Source organism: Dinoponera quadriceps, unplaced genomic scaffold (assembly GCF_001313825.1).
Source record: "Dinoponera quadriceps isolate SergipeBrazil2010 unplaced genomic scaffold, ASM131382v1 scaffold1395, whole genome shotgun sequence".
Taxonomy (NCBI): Eukaryota; Metazoa; Arthropoda; class Insecta; order Hymenoptera; family Formicidae; genus Dinoponera; species Dinoponera quadriceps.
In genome coordinates, this window is record NW_014556488.1 from 817,179 (window position 1) to 831,927 (window position 14,749).

Below are 14,749 nucleotides of genomic sequence, written 5' to 3' on the forward strand. Positions count from 1 at the left end.
TAACGCCACAAAAAAATCGAAAATCGAATATACGTAACCCGCGGAAATTCAAAATTCGCGATACTTTTTGAACAGACCTCGTATATTGCTTCATTGTATACCTTATCATTCCGCAGGTCGAGACTTATACGATTTTCAAGCTTATGGATGTAAGATTAAGGTGAAAATCCCATAATCTTTAAGTATAATGATAGGATTATAATGACTATAATTAGAACAGGTTCGAACTTATGTGTAAGATTGAAAGTCGTGTAGTTTTCGTTTCGAGGAATATCAAGACTTATGCGACATGTTTATCATATATAAAATTAATTAATTAACATCGAGGAGAACAATTTGATGAATGAGTAATCAGAATTCAATCGCTCGAGGCATTTAAAATTATCTCAAATATCTCAAAAGCCGCATTGTTAAATCAGATACAAATCGATCGTGAATAGAATGCGTAATGAAGTGGTAATTAGTTTGCATTAGTTTGCAAAACTAAATGCTTTGTCGATTAGCATGCAGAACAAGAACGTTTAATTTTGATGATGAGAGTATATTCAGCGATTTCAAGAATATAAAAAACAAAAATCTGCAATACTATTATTAGAGCATCGGCAAAGTCATCTCGATAAATAATTCGGTTTGGATTTATTTCGAGTTAAAAATCTCTTATAAAGATATCTCCGATCAGAGGAGGATAGAAACTATTTTATCGACCAGGAGATCATTCCTGCGAATTTATCGACTGTAGAAAGATTCGACTGTCGAGACTAGAATCTACTCGAGATCGAGCGAGCGATTAGAAGTCGATCGATATTCTATGTATTACCTGCTATGTTATACTCTTTAATGTGCGATGATAATAATAAAAGTGAAGAAAAAAAAATAAAAATAGAAGAAGAAGTACAAAAGGAAAAAAACCAACAGGCGAGCTGTCAGTAATACAGCTGTTGCAACTACATTAACTGGAGATGTCACGTGTGTCAATAATTCGTTAATGAATAAATTGTGTGATATGTAAATTCACAAATTACTGACAATATATTTAACTCGATTAAAGCAAATAAATCATTATTATTTGCTTATTAAACTGCTCTTTAATGCATCACGTTAATAAGCTCCGAAGGATACAACGGCGGAAAGATCAAACGAATATTTTTGGAAATTAACACCGCACGACTGTGTATCGTCATGCACATCATTTGTATGAGACCGCTGGGGAAGCAGCGGCGTATTTTCGCGGAAGAATAAATTTATCCTCGTTGGCGGCGGATTTTTACTCGCTTTTGGCGTTCCTTTGCAAATTGTTTTCGCACATTTGCTTCTGCATATTGATCGAAACGCATTCACATCTTAACGCATAAATTAATACCTTTCTTTGACCCTTACATAATCTCACGATATTAAAAAGTCGAGAAAGAATTCGCACGTTGAACGCGCGTTATTTGGCAGTGAGTGAGGAGATACGTCCTGACCGGTTCTTCATCCTTTGAATTCCCGCGCAGATTGTTCAAAGACTGAAGGACACTGATCCAGTTCAACGATCCTCCGCCGGTCCCAGCAATTTCGACGGGCGCACATTGGTATTATGTTTGACGGTATGTCTCGCGCCGGTATTCATTCGCTGTTCTCATTTTCTTACTTCTTTTTATTCGTTTATGGGCACGTGTTCATTATAAGTGAAGATGTTTTGAATAGCTAATTCGAGACATGACGTGAATCGCTTATCGCCCAGACGTCTACGCTTTTTGTACGTACTCGGGAAAAATGATTATTTATGATTTCATAAAATTATGTGATGATCATGTATAAATTATATATGATCCATATACGGAAATTCCCTATAAGCGCATAATATTCTTAAAATATTAGAAAAAAATAAAATAATAATATATATATATATATATATATAGAGAGAGAGAGAGAGAGAGAGAGAATTCATCATTTTAATATAATATTACATAATAATTTTCTCCGGGCTACCTTGCGTACGTACGACTTTCAAACGCATAAGAACAACAAGGAATTCGCGGTATCGCTTATGACAATTTCACAAAACATTAACAATCGCATAGCGCATATATTCCCTCATCTTCTTTGTTACACCGTGTCAATCGCACGACCTAGTTCAGCCGACGTCATCCTTTCACCGGTTGCCGGAGAAATATTACAGTTTACCTACATTTCCCCGAATATACCCGTGAGAAGATCGCGATAGAAGGTCGCGATATTGCGCACGCGCGTCCCAATCTTCGAAGCGCTTCCTGCGCCCAACGGAAGGCCGCGCAGCGAATGTATCCGTTTCAGCGTTTTAACGACGTATGATATTTTCGAGATAATATTTAACAACGTGTCTTGCGGGGGATGCAGAAATCTGCGAGTACAGGAGATACAAAAGTAGTATAGGAGTTAAGGTAGATAAAGATAAAGTTCATTGCCGCCGTTTACTGGCTCTGTCACAATTCGGGAGTGAGCGGAGTTATTGAATTGCCACGTGCATTTCCCGCACTTGATTCGGCCGATCAGGCGACTTTCTACGGGAAAGATTAGTAACGGTACAATATTCGCCGACAGTCTCGCGTGATGGATTGTAGCCTGGCTTTTGCGTAACGACGCGCGCGCAATAGCCAGAAATTGTTCAACTGACGAAAACCTCGTGCAATATCCGCGAGAAACGTCTATTACCTCGACCACGTATGACACGGCGTGCATTACGTCGTATACGTAATGAAAAATTCTAGCCGACTCCGAGTCGGCGGAGAAAATTACAGAGACGTCCTGCGGAGTTTGTGAAAGACGCAGGAAAGACGCGACATTGCGCGCCAACAATGTTGTGAAACGTTCAAATTCAATTATTAATGGCTAAAAAAATTCAGATGTAATTGTTAATCGGTAATAAAATTCAAACTTAAGCACCACTGGATATTAACGGTAAGTTTTCGATCGATTAATCAGGGGAGACGGGGGGGATTCCAATTAGAAATGATTAATGAATGACATTTTGCAATTCTTCGGAAATTTCTATCGAATATTCCACTTCTAATAAAATTTAAAAAAAAATCGAAAATGTTGCCGCTCGTTAATAATTTCTAATGCGAATTTTTTTCACACTTATTAGTCGATTGATATCTTACCGTTAATATTTAATGTTTAATATTTACATTTGAATCTTTATTACTGATTGGCAAGCTTAAATCTGAATTTTATTACACCTTATTGATTGAATTTGGGTTTTTCACGGTTTAGAAAACGCACGTACGAGCGAACTGGTGAGCGCATGCTGTAGATTTGCCGTTATCGCGCGCAGTATAATCACGGGTCACGCATCGTGGCGTAGTTTCACCGGCGAGGATAAGCTCAAGATCCGTTCGTTTCAGTCGCGCTTTCTTCGGTTCTCTTCTAGATTCTTCATCCTGCGACAACAAGGCGTTCCTTCGCTATTCCGAATTATTCGACACATATGTACAGTCGGTTACTGGATGGTTGCAACAAATTCTTTTTCTTACATCATATTTCAGAACATACACATACATCAGAACATACGCCGAGATAAATCTATGATTCATAAGCACGTACGATAGGTGGTCAGACAGGTCAAAATTACATATACATACAACGTGTTTATTGGCACGTGTCGATGGTTTGCACCATCTCCTGATGCCGATAACAAATTCAAATCGTCAGAAAAAAACGCGGAAAAAAGGAGCGGGAACGACTCTGGACGGACTCTGTACGGACGCACGATGTCATTATCTATAGCGTCCTGTACATCCTGAGCGGCTCGTACTGTAGCCAAGACTTCATGAACCGACACTTCCACGGTACGCTCGGTAATTCGAGCGTACCAGAAGCCTACAGCACAGTCCACATTCGCCGAGCACCTAGTACACAACAACGAGAGAGACGATCCGTGTCCTAAATATATATATATATATATATTTCCTCGGCGTGACTCCCTTGGTTGCCGGTGAACAGAGATTTTTCGGTTCTTACGGGCCCGAGTCGCCGAGGAACAACACCAAACATCGACGGGCTCTTCCGTGCTCTTGTGGAGACTCATCGCAGGTAATCAATTATAAAATTTGCACCATTTATATGTTATTAAAATTATATTTTCGAAAGCACGGAGAAGTTCGATTTTTTTCCCATTTTCCCGCGGATCTTTCCGGTCTCTTATCTTCTTTACGGAAAAATAGATATGGCAGGTTTCAACCGAACGCGCATGAATTTATTCTAAACGAATTCTCCTACTCCTCTTAGAAGAGAGACTTGGGAAAATCCACGGGAAAATGAGGAGAAAATCCACCTCCTTCTCTCCCGAGTCTTCGAAAGTAGAATTAAAATGCAATTAAGGAAAAGATAAACATGCGATTGCAGCGGTACGTTATATTATTATAACAATTATGAAACTGTTGTATTATGTAAACACAATCGTGGATATTGGTAGTTCGTTACGTCGTTTGAGAGCTCAATAAGTGAATATAAGGAAGCGAGAAAGCAAGTGGTTGAAATTGGACGACGGAGAAGCGCGGAGTGTTTTTTTATCACGCGCGTAAATTACGATCGTTTAATTCGACCTGTCGCGTTAATAAGAGTACATCTAGTCCGTGCATTCGCAAATCACCGGAAGATTCGGATAAAAGGTAACTTTCCATTTATAGCTAGGTCGTACTTTCACTCGCCAATCGGTGCTGTAGTTGATTTTTGTCGAAGGTGACCTACGATGAATTTAATAGTCCTCGGATATATTTCGATGAGAGATGTTCTCCCACACAAGAACGAAACAGTCAGGTGATTAAAGCGAGAGCGATCGTAAATTCGCACGTGGCAAACGCGCTATATTTCGCTTCACACAGCAAATTTCTCAATCTACGTACAGCAAACAGATTTGTTCGAAACAGCAAAAAGATTTATTGGGACGGCAAATCGATTTGTTAAGAGTACCAATTGCTATTTGCTGGATATGGACAGCAAAATAATTGGATTCAGCCGTTTGCCACAACCGTAAAAATACTTTATTTGTGTAACAAATTTTTTTTACCTCCACAATAAATGAGAAATTTGCTATGCCAGCAAATTATCTTATTCTTGCATCATTCCGCATAATATATGAAAATATATGTAATACATTCAGATATGTGAGAGACGTGCATAGTGTTTTGTAATCTATCTGCCTCATTACAAGAGTGAACAAGAAATACGAAGCAATAAAAATACAATATAGTATTGTACTATATAGTACAACTGAAATATTTAGTCACCAGGCCTAGTTTTCCACCTCCAGTGGAGGGTAAAAACTAAGTAGAAGGACGAAATAATTGGCTAAATTAATTAAATCTCAGTTTGTACCACAGGAACAATTCTTTTTTCAGTTGCTGCGCAGCTACCTTTCCTACGTGTGATAGTTGATTAATATTAATAACGCGCCACTACTGATTTGCATTATTCGCTAAAAATAGAGTAATAATTAGCATTAGCCGTTCGACATTGAATGGGGGATACTTTCATACATTTTTCCTGTCAATTAATCTTACGCACAATCTAATATTAACTTTCCATTTTCAAGGCTTTGTGTTATATTAATCGATTAACGGTGATGAAAAAATCTTATTTCACGTTCACTCGTTGCCCGACGACGTCTCGCAGGATGAATTTCAAGGAAGGCGCGCATGTGATATACGATGTGTTGTTGGTCATCGGGATGGTGATGGTTTATCTCACAGAGGCGTTACTGCTCATGCTGATTCCTCGCCGGTATTGCAACAAATCGATCGAGGGTGAGGTTGCCCTCGTCACGGGAGGCGCGAACGGAATCGGCAGGCTGATCGCGGCCAAACTCGCGAAACTTGGTGCGCAAGTAGTCATTTGGGACATAGACAAGCGAGGTGAGGATTTCTTGATTCATTCGTTCGCAGTTGTCAGACAGAAGTCGCGTGTGATCGCGCGAGTCGTTTTTCTTTCTTTTTTGGAACTTAAAATTCGATTTTGAGTTGATATCTCTCGAGAAAATTGGATGCGGCGCGAAAGGGGGAAAAGGACACGGAGAGAAATAATTTGGAAAGCGAGTTGTATGCTACCGTAGCAAATTAATTAATGCACAGGATGTTTATGAAAAAAAGAAGTTCTTGCGATATTTATTTATTTCCTGTGACAACGCGAAAAATTCGCTGTCCCTTTTCGTAAGTTATTCTTCTCTGTGCATGATCCTCGATGAAAAACTGAAGATTAAAAATTACAAATGAATTGAAAGAAAATTAAAACTTGAAAAGTTGAGAGAAAAAAAATTGAAATTAAAACTTCAATTCCCTCCTCCCCCTCCGAGCGAAGGTAACATTGCTTTTATGTGACGCGTTGCAGAGAGACGGTGCGTTAGAAAAAGAAATGGTGTTAGAATTTCTCTACGGCATCTTGCGTTACCTTTATGGTTTCTTTTGTGTGCCGAGTTGTAGACGCTTTTCACACCTACAAGTCGGCTGTCGGCCGACGTGCGTGTTCACGTGCGTTTCGAGCGCGTCGCATCGGCACCTGGCTTGCTTATACATTTTCTCACCGTCGCGCGGGCCCCCCCGACGACATCCTTCCCCCGATTGCATCTGCGACGTTTAATGACATCTCTACGTGTTCTGCATAAATGCAACGAGCGCGGAATAACGTATTCGCGCAGCCGATATTTGCTTTGTTAGAATTGACTTCTAAATTGAGGCAGGATAAGGACCTTAGGGGGAGGGGGAAGGGGGACCGATATACTGATGCAAAGGTGAAACGCAGGTCTCGCGGAAGCCGCGGAGGAAATCCGGAAAACCGGTGGAATGTGCTACACGTATTGCTGCGACATCGCCGACAAAGAGGAGGTTTATCGCACCGCGAAAGCGACGAAGATCGAAGTCGGAAATGTGAGTAAATGAGAGATGAAACAATGAGCGAAGTCGGCTTTTTGCGACTTCACATTTAGAGCGCGCGATGACGATTCGAAGGCTAAAGGAATTCATTAGCGCAATGATTAATCGCTCGGCAGGTGAGCCTGTTGGTGAATAACGCCGGATACGTGTGTGGCAAGACGCTCATGGAACTACCCGATCGCGAGATCGAGCGCACTTTCAAAGTGAACATTTTGTCACACTATTGGGTGAGTGTATCGATTCGTTAATTTGCGAAGCAATGCGCCAAAATCGTGGCAGTCTGTCTAACCGACCGAAAGGATTGAGTTTTTAAGTTTTTCCTCGTTCCTCTCGCTTTTTCTTCTCTTTTTTTCCACAAGTCGATTCGATTCTCAATTTGTCTTCACTTCACACCCGTCACTGCAGATTATCAAGTCGTTCTTGAAAGACATGATGAAGAATAATCACGGTCACATCGTGACGGTAACGAGCGTCGCCGGACTCGTGGGAAATTACAATTGCACGGATTACTCAGCGACGAAATTCGCCGCTGTCGGATGCCACGAGAGTCTCTTCGCCGAATTAAGAGTACGCATGTTCAATATATATATATATACGAATATTCATACTAAAATTTATACACAGAGAAGCAGATTTCTGGATTTAATGATAATTTCTCTAATTGAGACAAATTTGTCTTTTTGAATAGAGCAAACAAACGAATGATTGATTCGGCAAAATTCAAGGATTGTTTAGTTACGTCAAATAATATATTTCTTTTGTATTTTCGTCTCTATATATATATATATATTATATTAGTTGTTACAAGCAATAAATAATTTGAAAGAAGTGACACTATGTTAGAGAAATATTGAAGAACTTCTAGCTTTCAGTGGAGCAATATTAAATATATGATGAAATAAATTTTTTTATTGGAAACGAAATATTATTCCCTCTAAATAAAATTGTTTTTTCTATAAAACAACATGGTTTACTCTGGTGAAATAACAACATTTTCATTTAAACGAAATGATATTTAATATTAAATTACATTGTTTGTATTAAACCAATTCAAGTCAAACAACTACGTGTATTAAATCCAAAGAAACTTTTTCTCTGTGTAGATACCCAAAGAGCGCAACGTCTATAATCGGGTCGTAAGATATCTCATGACCCAATTGTAGATATTGTCTAGGTAATTACTTGATACTGAAATGGCCGAGTCTTGTCTTTCATTAAACGCATTATCGTTAAGTATGTCTGATGTGTTTTTAAGATGCACGGCTACGACAAAATCCACATGACATTGGTTTGCCCTTATCTCATAAACACGGGAATGTTCGACGGAGTAAAAAGCAGGTATGCGGAGATATTATGTATGCATGACATAATGATGGCAAAGAAACGAATATCGTTCTCGGTTTGTGCGTGTGTATCATATATATTTAATATTTTTCGAGTGATAAGTGATAAAACAAATCACAAAACAGGTTGATGCCGTCACTCGAGCCAGACTATGTCGCGGAGGAAGTGGTCGCTGGTATATTAGCAAACAAAATAATGATAGTGTTACCTAACATTATGTCGTACTTATTGCTTTTTAAATGGTGAGTTCAACGAGCGGCAAGCGCGTTACTTGTGCGAAAGTTCACTGTAACATTTTGTTGCATGTCAGTTTGATGCCATCGAAAATATGCTGGGCGACGATATGTCACATCTTCAAGGAGCCACAAGCTATGATGTTGCTTAAAGATCGTGAATTGAGAAAGAAGAGGAATTATAGTGAAAATGGTACAACTAATCATGAATGTACATACGTGCAATAAAACTATTTAAAGCTGAAGTATGATATTGCGAAATATCCCACTTACAAAAAAGCCAGATTCAACACAAATTGCAAATTGAATATGTATGTCGAATTTTTGATAAAAATCACTACCGTGCAAGATCTCAATCGAAAGATGAGATTAATAATTGAACGCTACTTTTCATTTAGCTCGATATATCTTAGCAGAAAACAAAGGTAAAATTATGATATTAATATGGTTAACAACAGACTTGAAACTGCAAAATGCTTGTGGAGTCATCTCGATAGAGATAAGCTTTTTCGAAATAACAGGTCCACGTCAAGACCTCATATTTGCTCTTCAAAATAATGGGTCTAAATCAAGATTCAATAGAGAGTTTAAAGATGACTAAATCCCTTATTTTAAGAAATTAGTTCTAAAAAGTCCCTACTACGAGCCATCGTTTTCCTTAAGGCCGGGTCTACAATAGGAGTAGTAAGCCTTAAGCCATAAAAAGTCGACCAATCACAATCGATTATTCTTGTCACATTCGACTATGATTGGTTAATTTCTTACAATATAAAGCTTACCATATTTATTGTAGACTTGGCTTAATGAGCAATTGAAGTGGTACGTGGTAATTGGTACTCAACAATCAGACGGGCGACTTCACATTTGAAATAACATTGTTCCATGATTAAACATTCTTTATTTTATTCTGAAAATAGGCACTATTTAACGGACTGTAACTTCAGCAAAAATGACACTATCAAGATGACAGTCTTTATTTTTAGGTATATTAAATTAATAACATTCCGGCTATTTGTTGCCAAAATAGATCGAGTTAAATGAGAAATGGCGAGAAGAGGTTCACAACCTCATTTTCCGATTAAGATTCTTGCATGGAAAAATTATTTTTATCGCAAATTCGATGTTTTTTTTTCTTAAAAAGGACTTCAATTTTTTATTAGTTTTTTTTGTTTGCTGTCACATACCGAAGACAAATAGTGGATCATATCGTGCGTCACCCTGTACATGTATTTATACATTTAGTTTTCAAGAGAAAAACTGTTTATACAAATTGACAAGAAACTATATGGAACACATTTAATTTATAGTAGGTCATAAAAATAGTTCAATCCTTGACCTAGTTCCCAAATAGAGATCCCTGTACCTAATTCATTTGCAAGATCCAATCGATGCTTAATCGAATATAACGTAGGATAAAAGACATAACCATTGCCCATAGCTAGCCTGAAAGGTATAAAACAAATAACATTTAATATATTGTTTACAAACATACACACATAAGCAAATATACAATAAAATTAATAAGTAAAAAGAATTATCTCACTTTGACTCGAAGAAATGCTCTTTGCTCTTGTCGTCCCATTGAATCTTCCCTTTGAATAACTTGAGTATCTCCAAATATTCTGATGCAAGAATCGCTCTACCGCCATCTGGTGTATAATTGTAACCGTAGAAATTGATACCCAATAAAATTTGAGACCGTTTAGGATCGCCTTTCTTTGGAACTAATAGCTCCACACATTGTCTAGCCCAATCAATGGGGCTGTTTGGTCCTGGCCTCTGAATACTTGAATAATCATAAGTCATAAGCGAAAAGGCTTTCATATACGGTGCCAGTTCGTCGAACTGTTGCTTTGAAAATAATTCAACCTGTGAGCTGTGGGAAAATTGAACATATTAAAATGAAGTTTTTACACGCAATATATCATAGTTCAAAGTGACGAATAATAATTTACCCTCTAGACGGTGGTACAGCTAATATAACATCCACATTATTTTTCTTTAGCTTATGCGCAATAGATCTGACTATTGAAGTAACAACTGGCAAATTTGCACCTGCAAATATGAACTGGTTCCATATTTCTAAAACGTATCCGTTGAAATGAAAGGTCTGCGAATGTAAAGTTTAAATGTGCACAGTTTTAGTGAAAAACACACAATAATATTTATGGAAGGGTTAATTTAAAATTATACCTGAGCAGCATCCAAGAGAGTTACTATCAACTGAGCTTGGCTCTCCGTATTACTGTACAATCGAATAATATCATCCATAGACCAATGTTCGAATAATATTCTGGGTATAACTAAAAATATGAAGACATCAGCGCATATTACAATGATTATGTCTGAATTATCTGTAACTTACGTTTCACGCTATGATTAGCATTATTATTGGATCTCATTTCTTTTATCCACCTGGTCTGAACAGCGTCAGTGGACAACTGATAGGTAGACATATTGCCAAAAGGAAGCGACAACCACACTGGTGACACCATGGTGAACTTGCCATGGAATATTTTCGAGATCTCAAATCCATATCCATTCCACTGAAATCCAAGTTACACTTAATACCGATATATCTTCGTTTAATCCTATTTCATTTTTAATCCATACAGCTAAATGATGATATTGCTAACAGGTGTAACATATCCTAGAACATCGGCCTTGAATCTTCTGTATTTTGTATCTCGGAAGTATCCGCCAGATTCGTAAAGTATATCCTGCTGCTTGGGATTCTCCACCACCAAATTTCTCTGGAAAACATCTTGATCCACAGGACCTTTGTGCAACTGCAAAAAGATACACAACCATATATATGAAATAAAAATTACATGTATACATAGATTTATTCACACATGCGATACTCTTTGATTTCTACCTTACTGTTAGTCTTCCCCTTGCCTTTTCTACTCTTTCCTGTACGTGGTGATATAGTGCCGGTGCATAATCCCACCAAACATAATATCCCAATTAAAATAACGGCATTCATAATAATTATTCGAGATCACTGGGATCGCCAGACGTATGAAACCATATTTGAAACGTTCGGGACGATTTCGTACCTCAGTTGCTCCGACGTAGGATTGATCGTTGCGTGGCTACCTGCGAAATTTCAACGGATCGGAAAATCAGCAGCAATTCGCACCCACGAGCGGTATCGTCATAATTTTCCCAAACGATACTCCGGACACCAACCACTTTGAGACGCTTTGACAGGCTGCGCGCTCGATGTGAATCCTGTCGTTATTCGTATGAAGCAAGGCCAATATTTACCATCGGCGGCACAAGTAGAGAGCGACGCGCCAAGATCTGTCGCGGTTTCAAGCACCCGGCGGCTCCCACCGAGAAACAACACGTCGTCACGGACACTCAGGTGCGGCGCACCGCGCGTAACGTTTACACGAGTCGTCACCTTTGCCGTGAGGGTTCGCGGATTGATATCCAGAAGTGCTGCTATCGTGTCCGAGGAGGACGACCAACGTCGCTCGGTTGAGGAACGGAAGCTCATCAGGGGAATCGTACATGCTCCTCGTGATGCCGTTTGAGCGAGCACCGACGCGTCGCTCGTGCGACAAATGATCCGACGATGATCGGGACGTTACACTCGAGAAGCGCAGTGTTTCTCGAGCTGGCGCGGAGAACGTCTTAACCTGATCCGAGCTTCGTCCACTTTCGAGAGAGTTACAAGTAGGTTTGCTGTCTCCTTGGTGCGCACTGCCAACGCGTATCCAGGCTCGCAGGTTCCGAACACCTCGCATCCGAATTCGTCGCTTGTCGGCTACGTGTTTATCATTCATCAAATTTATTTCGGCGATTACGGGGAAAAAGGGGGGCCTCCTTTGGGTTGAATTCGACGGTGGTGTTCGGCGTCACGCGATGCTTGCGATACTTGCGTGAAAGTTAAAATTTTCGCTCTAATTACATGTAATTACGGCCGATATGCGGTGGATGCGATAGATTTCCTAACCTATCTTAAAGAAATTTTCAGCCTTTCAGGGCCTTCGACAGGCACGTTTGAACGTGATGCAATGCATAACTACGTGTAATTATATATAATTATAATATGCATGAGTGATTATATGTATATAGTTAAGGGCTGTGTTCGTCGGGCGAGCGATACATTTCCTAACTTTGCCGAGTTCTCGCGGATACAAACTGTAATATTAATTTCTACATACTTGGACCGTCATTAAACAACGTGAATCTTATGTTAATTATCAAAAAAGTGCGTGACTTTTATTCATAACATGTTCAGTACATTATTCATAACATATTTAAGTTAGATAAGATAAGTATACAAAACCATTTGTGCAAACCTGCCAATGGCTAAAAAAGAACGAAAGCATTTGAGAACACACAAGGTCTCATTTTTGGTACTGATTAATATTTTGTCAAATATTGTGGTAATTTTCCAATCACTCATCAATCGGGGAGAGAATATTGATCAGCTTTCGATCCAACTGTGCTTTCATCATTCCAAGTAAAAATTACATATTATCAAAGTTTTCAAACTGCTCACAGTCGATGTATTAAATTTCAAGTATCTCATCGACGATTGTAGAGAAGAAGATTGAGTAACGATAGCATTATCTGCTTTGTTTTTTCAGTTGCCGCAAGAAATATGATGTCCAACGGTGTTCAAAGTTCAACTAGTCAGATCAAAGACAGTTCCATGGTGAATAATGTACATCACAGCTTGACCTCGTCGTCGTCGGCCCTGAATTCTCCACTGATGAAACTGTCTTCATACATTCTGGCACTGCGACCATGGTCGTTAAGTGCGTCGTTAATGCCGACGCTTCTTGGATCGGCTCTTGCGTATCGAATGACAGGCCTAGTGAGCTTCAATTGGCTGTCGCTGATCCTCACCGTGTACACGGTAGTCTGCGTGCATTGCGCAGGTAACGTTGTGAACACGTACTTTGATTATATAAAAGGCGTGGACAGCCGGAAGAGCGACGACAGAATATTGGTAGACCAGTTATTGTCGAAGGACGAATTAGTCTCGCTCGGTGCGATTCTGTACGCGGCCGGCTGTTTCGGATTCATCGGACTGGTGCTCATCTCGCCCGCGAAGATGGAGCACTTGGCCCTCGTGTATTTCGGCGGATTATCCTCGTCGTTTCTCTACACGGGTGGCATAGGACTAAAATATATCGCTCTGGGCGATGTACTTATTTTAGTTATATTCGGCCCGATCTCGGTATTGTTCGCGTTCATGGCACAAACCGGTTACGCCGAACTAGGAACGATATATTACGCGATACCGCTTGCGCTAAACACCGAAGCTATTTTGCATAGTAATAACACAAGGGACACGGAGAGTGACAGGAGAGCAGGAATCGTAACATTGGCGATACTCATAGGTCACACCGCGTCTCATGTTTTGTACGCCTTTTTACTGTTCACACCGTACATAACATTCATAGTACTGGCGTTAAGATATTCCGTATGGTTTTTACTGCCGGTTATCACTCTGCCAGCCGCCTTTAAGATAGAGAAGGACTTTCGTAACCCGAATAGAATTCAAAATGTGCCTAGACGGACAGCCAGATTGAACATGTATCTAGGTATTTTGTACGTTGTCGCTTGCCTACTCGTGGGCTCACTTCCTTATCTGTAAATAATTTGTACTTTTTATTAAAACTTTGTATTATGTGTCGCTGGTAAGAAATTGGAATACTCAATTATATATATATATATATATATGTATGTATGTATGTATGTATATATATCGGCAGCTGTTGTTAATTGACAAATTTTTGTAATTTCGTCTGATCCCCGCATCTTGTGCGGCTCGTGGACGCGATCATTTTCAAATTTATATTCGACACGAAACTGAACACGTTATTGTAACGTGACTGTCGACTGCTGCTACTACTGTGGTCACCGACAACTAATATTGTATTCAATACTGACGTCTCATTAATTAACGTATCAGCCTTCTCTAATTTGTACGCTGGGTTTCAAAGCGGTATTAAAGTATTCTTTTTCGAAGCAGTATGGAGAACGCAGCCGATAATTCGGTGAAAGAGTTTAACGTGGAAATTCATCGTCAGGAACAAGTTCTCTCATTAGACCATCGCTTGCGTTCCGCAGTGCGTGGAAAAAAAGAAGTGTTCAAGCCATCTTGAAATCCAGCGTACCTATTAAATCTTTGAATATCGATTACCCAAATCTATTTTCATATCTGACCTTCATTTTCAGCTGAATTTTTAATGAATCACTTTAGACGTTAAATTAAATCTGATATAACTTTGTGTATATATTTCTTTAAATGTATAT

The 14,749-nt window shown here is 39.3% G+C and overlaps 3 protein-coding genes across 4 annotated transcripts; 2 read left to right on the forward strand and 1 right to left on the reverse strand.

The window, feature by feature from the left end:
* Positions 1-3,788: 3,788 nt before the first annotated feature.
* On the forward strand, positions 3,789-8,709 carry LOC106747612 (estradiol 17-beta-dehydrogenase 11). Its single transcript, XM_014625294.1, has 8 exons — positions 3,789-4,053; positions 5,635-5,873; positions 6,757-6,881; positions 7,004-7,114; positions 7,293-7,454; positions 8,143-8,225; positions 8,357-8,473; positions 8,542-8,709. The coding sequence occupies exons 2-8, from the start codon at positions 5,636-5,638 to the stop codon at positions 8,690-8,692; spliced, it is 987 nt and encodes a 328-aa protein (XP_014480780.1). The 5' UTR covers positions 3,789-4,053; position 5,635; the 3' UTR covers positions 8,693-8,709.
* A 641-nt stretch (positions 8,710-9,350) lies between these two features.
* LOC106747609 (chitinase domain-containing protein 1) lies at positions 9,351-11,719 on the reverse strand. The gene is made up of 8 exons (XM_014625288.1): positions 11,660-11,719; positions 11,343-11,566; positions 11,101-11,253; positions 10,830-11,010; positions 10,658-10,767; positions 10,420-10,574; positions 10,008-10,340; positions 9,351-9,907 (listed from the first exon to the last, which is right to left on the reverse strand). Exons 2-8 carry the CDS (start codon positions 11,451-11,453, stop codon positions 9,766-9,768), a joined length of 1,185 nt encoding a protein of 394 aa, XP_014480774.1. The 5' UTR covers positions 11,454-11,566; positions 11,660-11,719; the 3' UTR covers positions 9,351-9,765.
* A 27-nt stretch (positions 11,720-11,746) lies between these two features.
* Positions 11,747-14,748, forward strand: LOC106747610 (ubiA prenyltransferase domain-containing protein 1 homolog). 2 transcript variants are annotated; one of them, XM_014625291.1, is made up of 2 exons: positions 11,747-12,151; positions 13,072-14,748. In XM_014625291.1, exon 2 carries the CDS (start codon positions 13,086-13,088, stop codon positions 14,085-14,087), a length of 1,002 nt encoding a protein of 333 aa, XP_014480777.1. In that variant the 5' UTR covers positions 11,747-12,151; positions 13,072-13,085; the 3' UTR covers positions 14,088-14,748. The 2 variants fall into 2 exon arrangements, with proteins under 2 accessions (XP_014480777.1, XP_014480775.1); XM_014625289.1 differs by lacking the exon at positions 11,747-12,151 and adding an exon at positions 12,220-12,506.
* The last annotated feature ends 1 nt before the right edge of the window (position 14,749 follows it).

Bases quoted from the DNA above. Each gene is read 5' to 3' on its own strand.
- LOC106747612 (XM_014625294.1), top strand. From the start codon at position 5,636: ATGAATTTCAAGGAAGGCGCGCATGTGATATACGATGTGTTGTTGGTC. The intron at 7,115-7,292 runs GTGAGTGTATCG...CCGTCACTGCAG, and splicing joins ACATTTTGTCACACTATTGG to ATTATCAAGTCGTTCTTGAA. The intron at 8,226-8,356 runs GTATGCGGAGAT...ATCACAAAACAG, and splicing joins TTCGACGGAGTAAAAAGCAG to GTTGATGCCGTCACTCGAGC.
- LOC106747609 (XM_014625288.1), bottom strand. From the start codon at position 11,453: ATGAATGCCGTTATTTTAATTGGGATATTATGTTTGGTGGGATTATGC. The intron at 11,011-11,100 runs GTTAGCAATATC...CTTGGATTTCAG, and splicing joins TTCTAGGATATGTTACACCT to TGGAATGGATATGGATTTGA. The intron at 9,908-10,007 runs GTGAGATAATTC...TATACCTTTCAG, and splicing joins GAGCATTTCTTCGAGTCAAA to GCTAGCTATGGGCAATGGTT.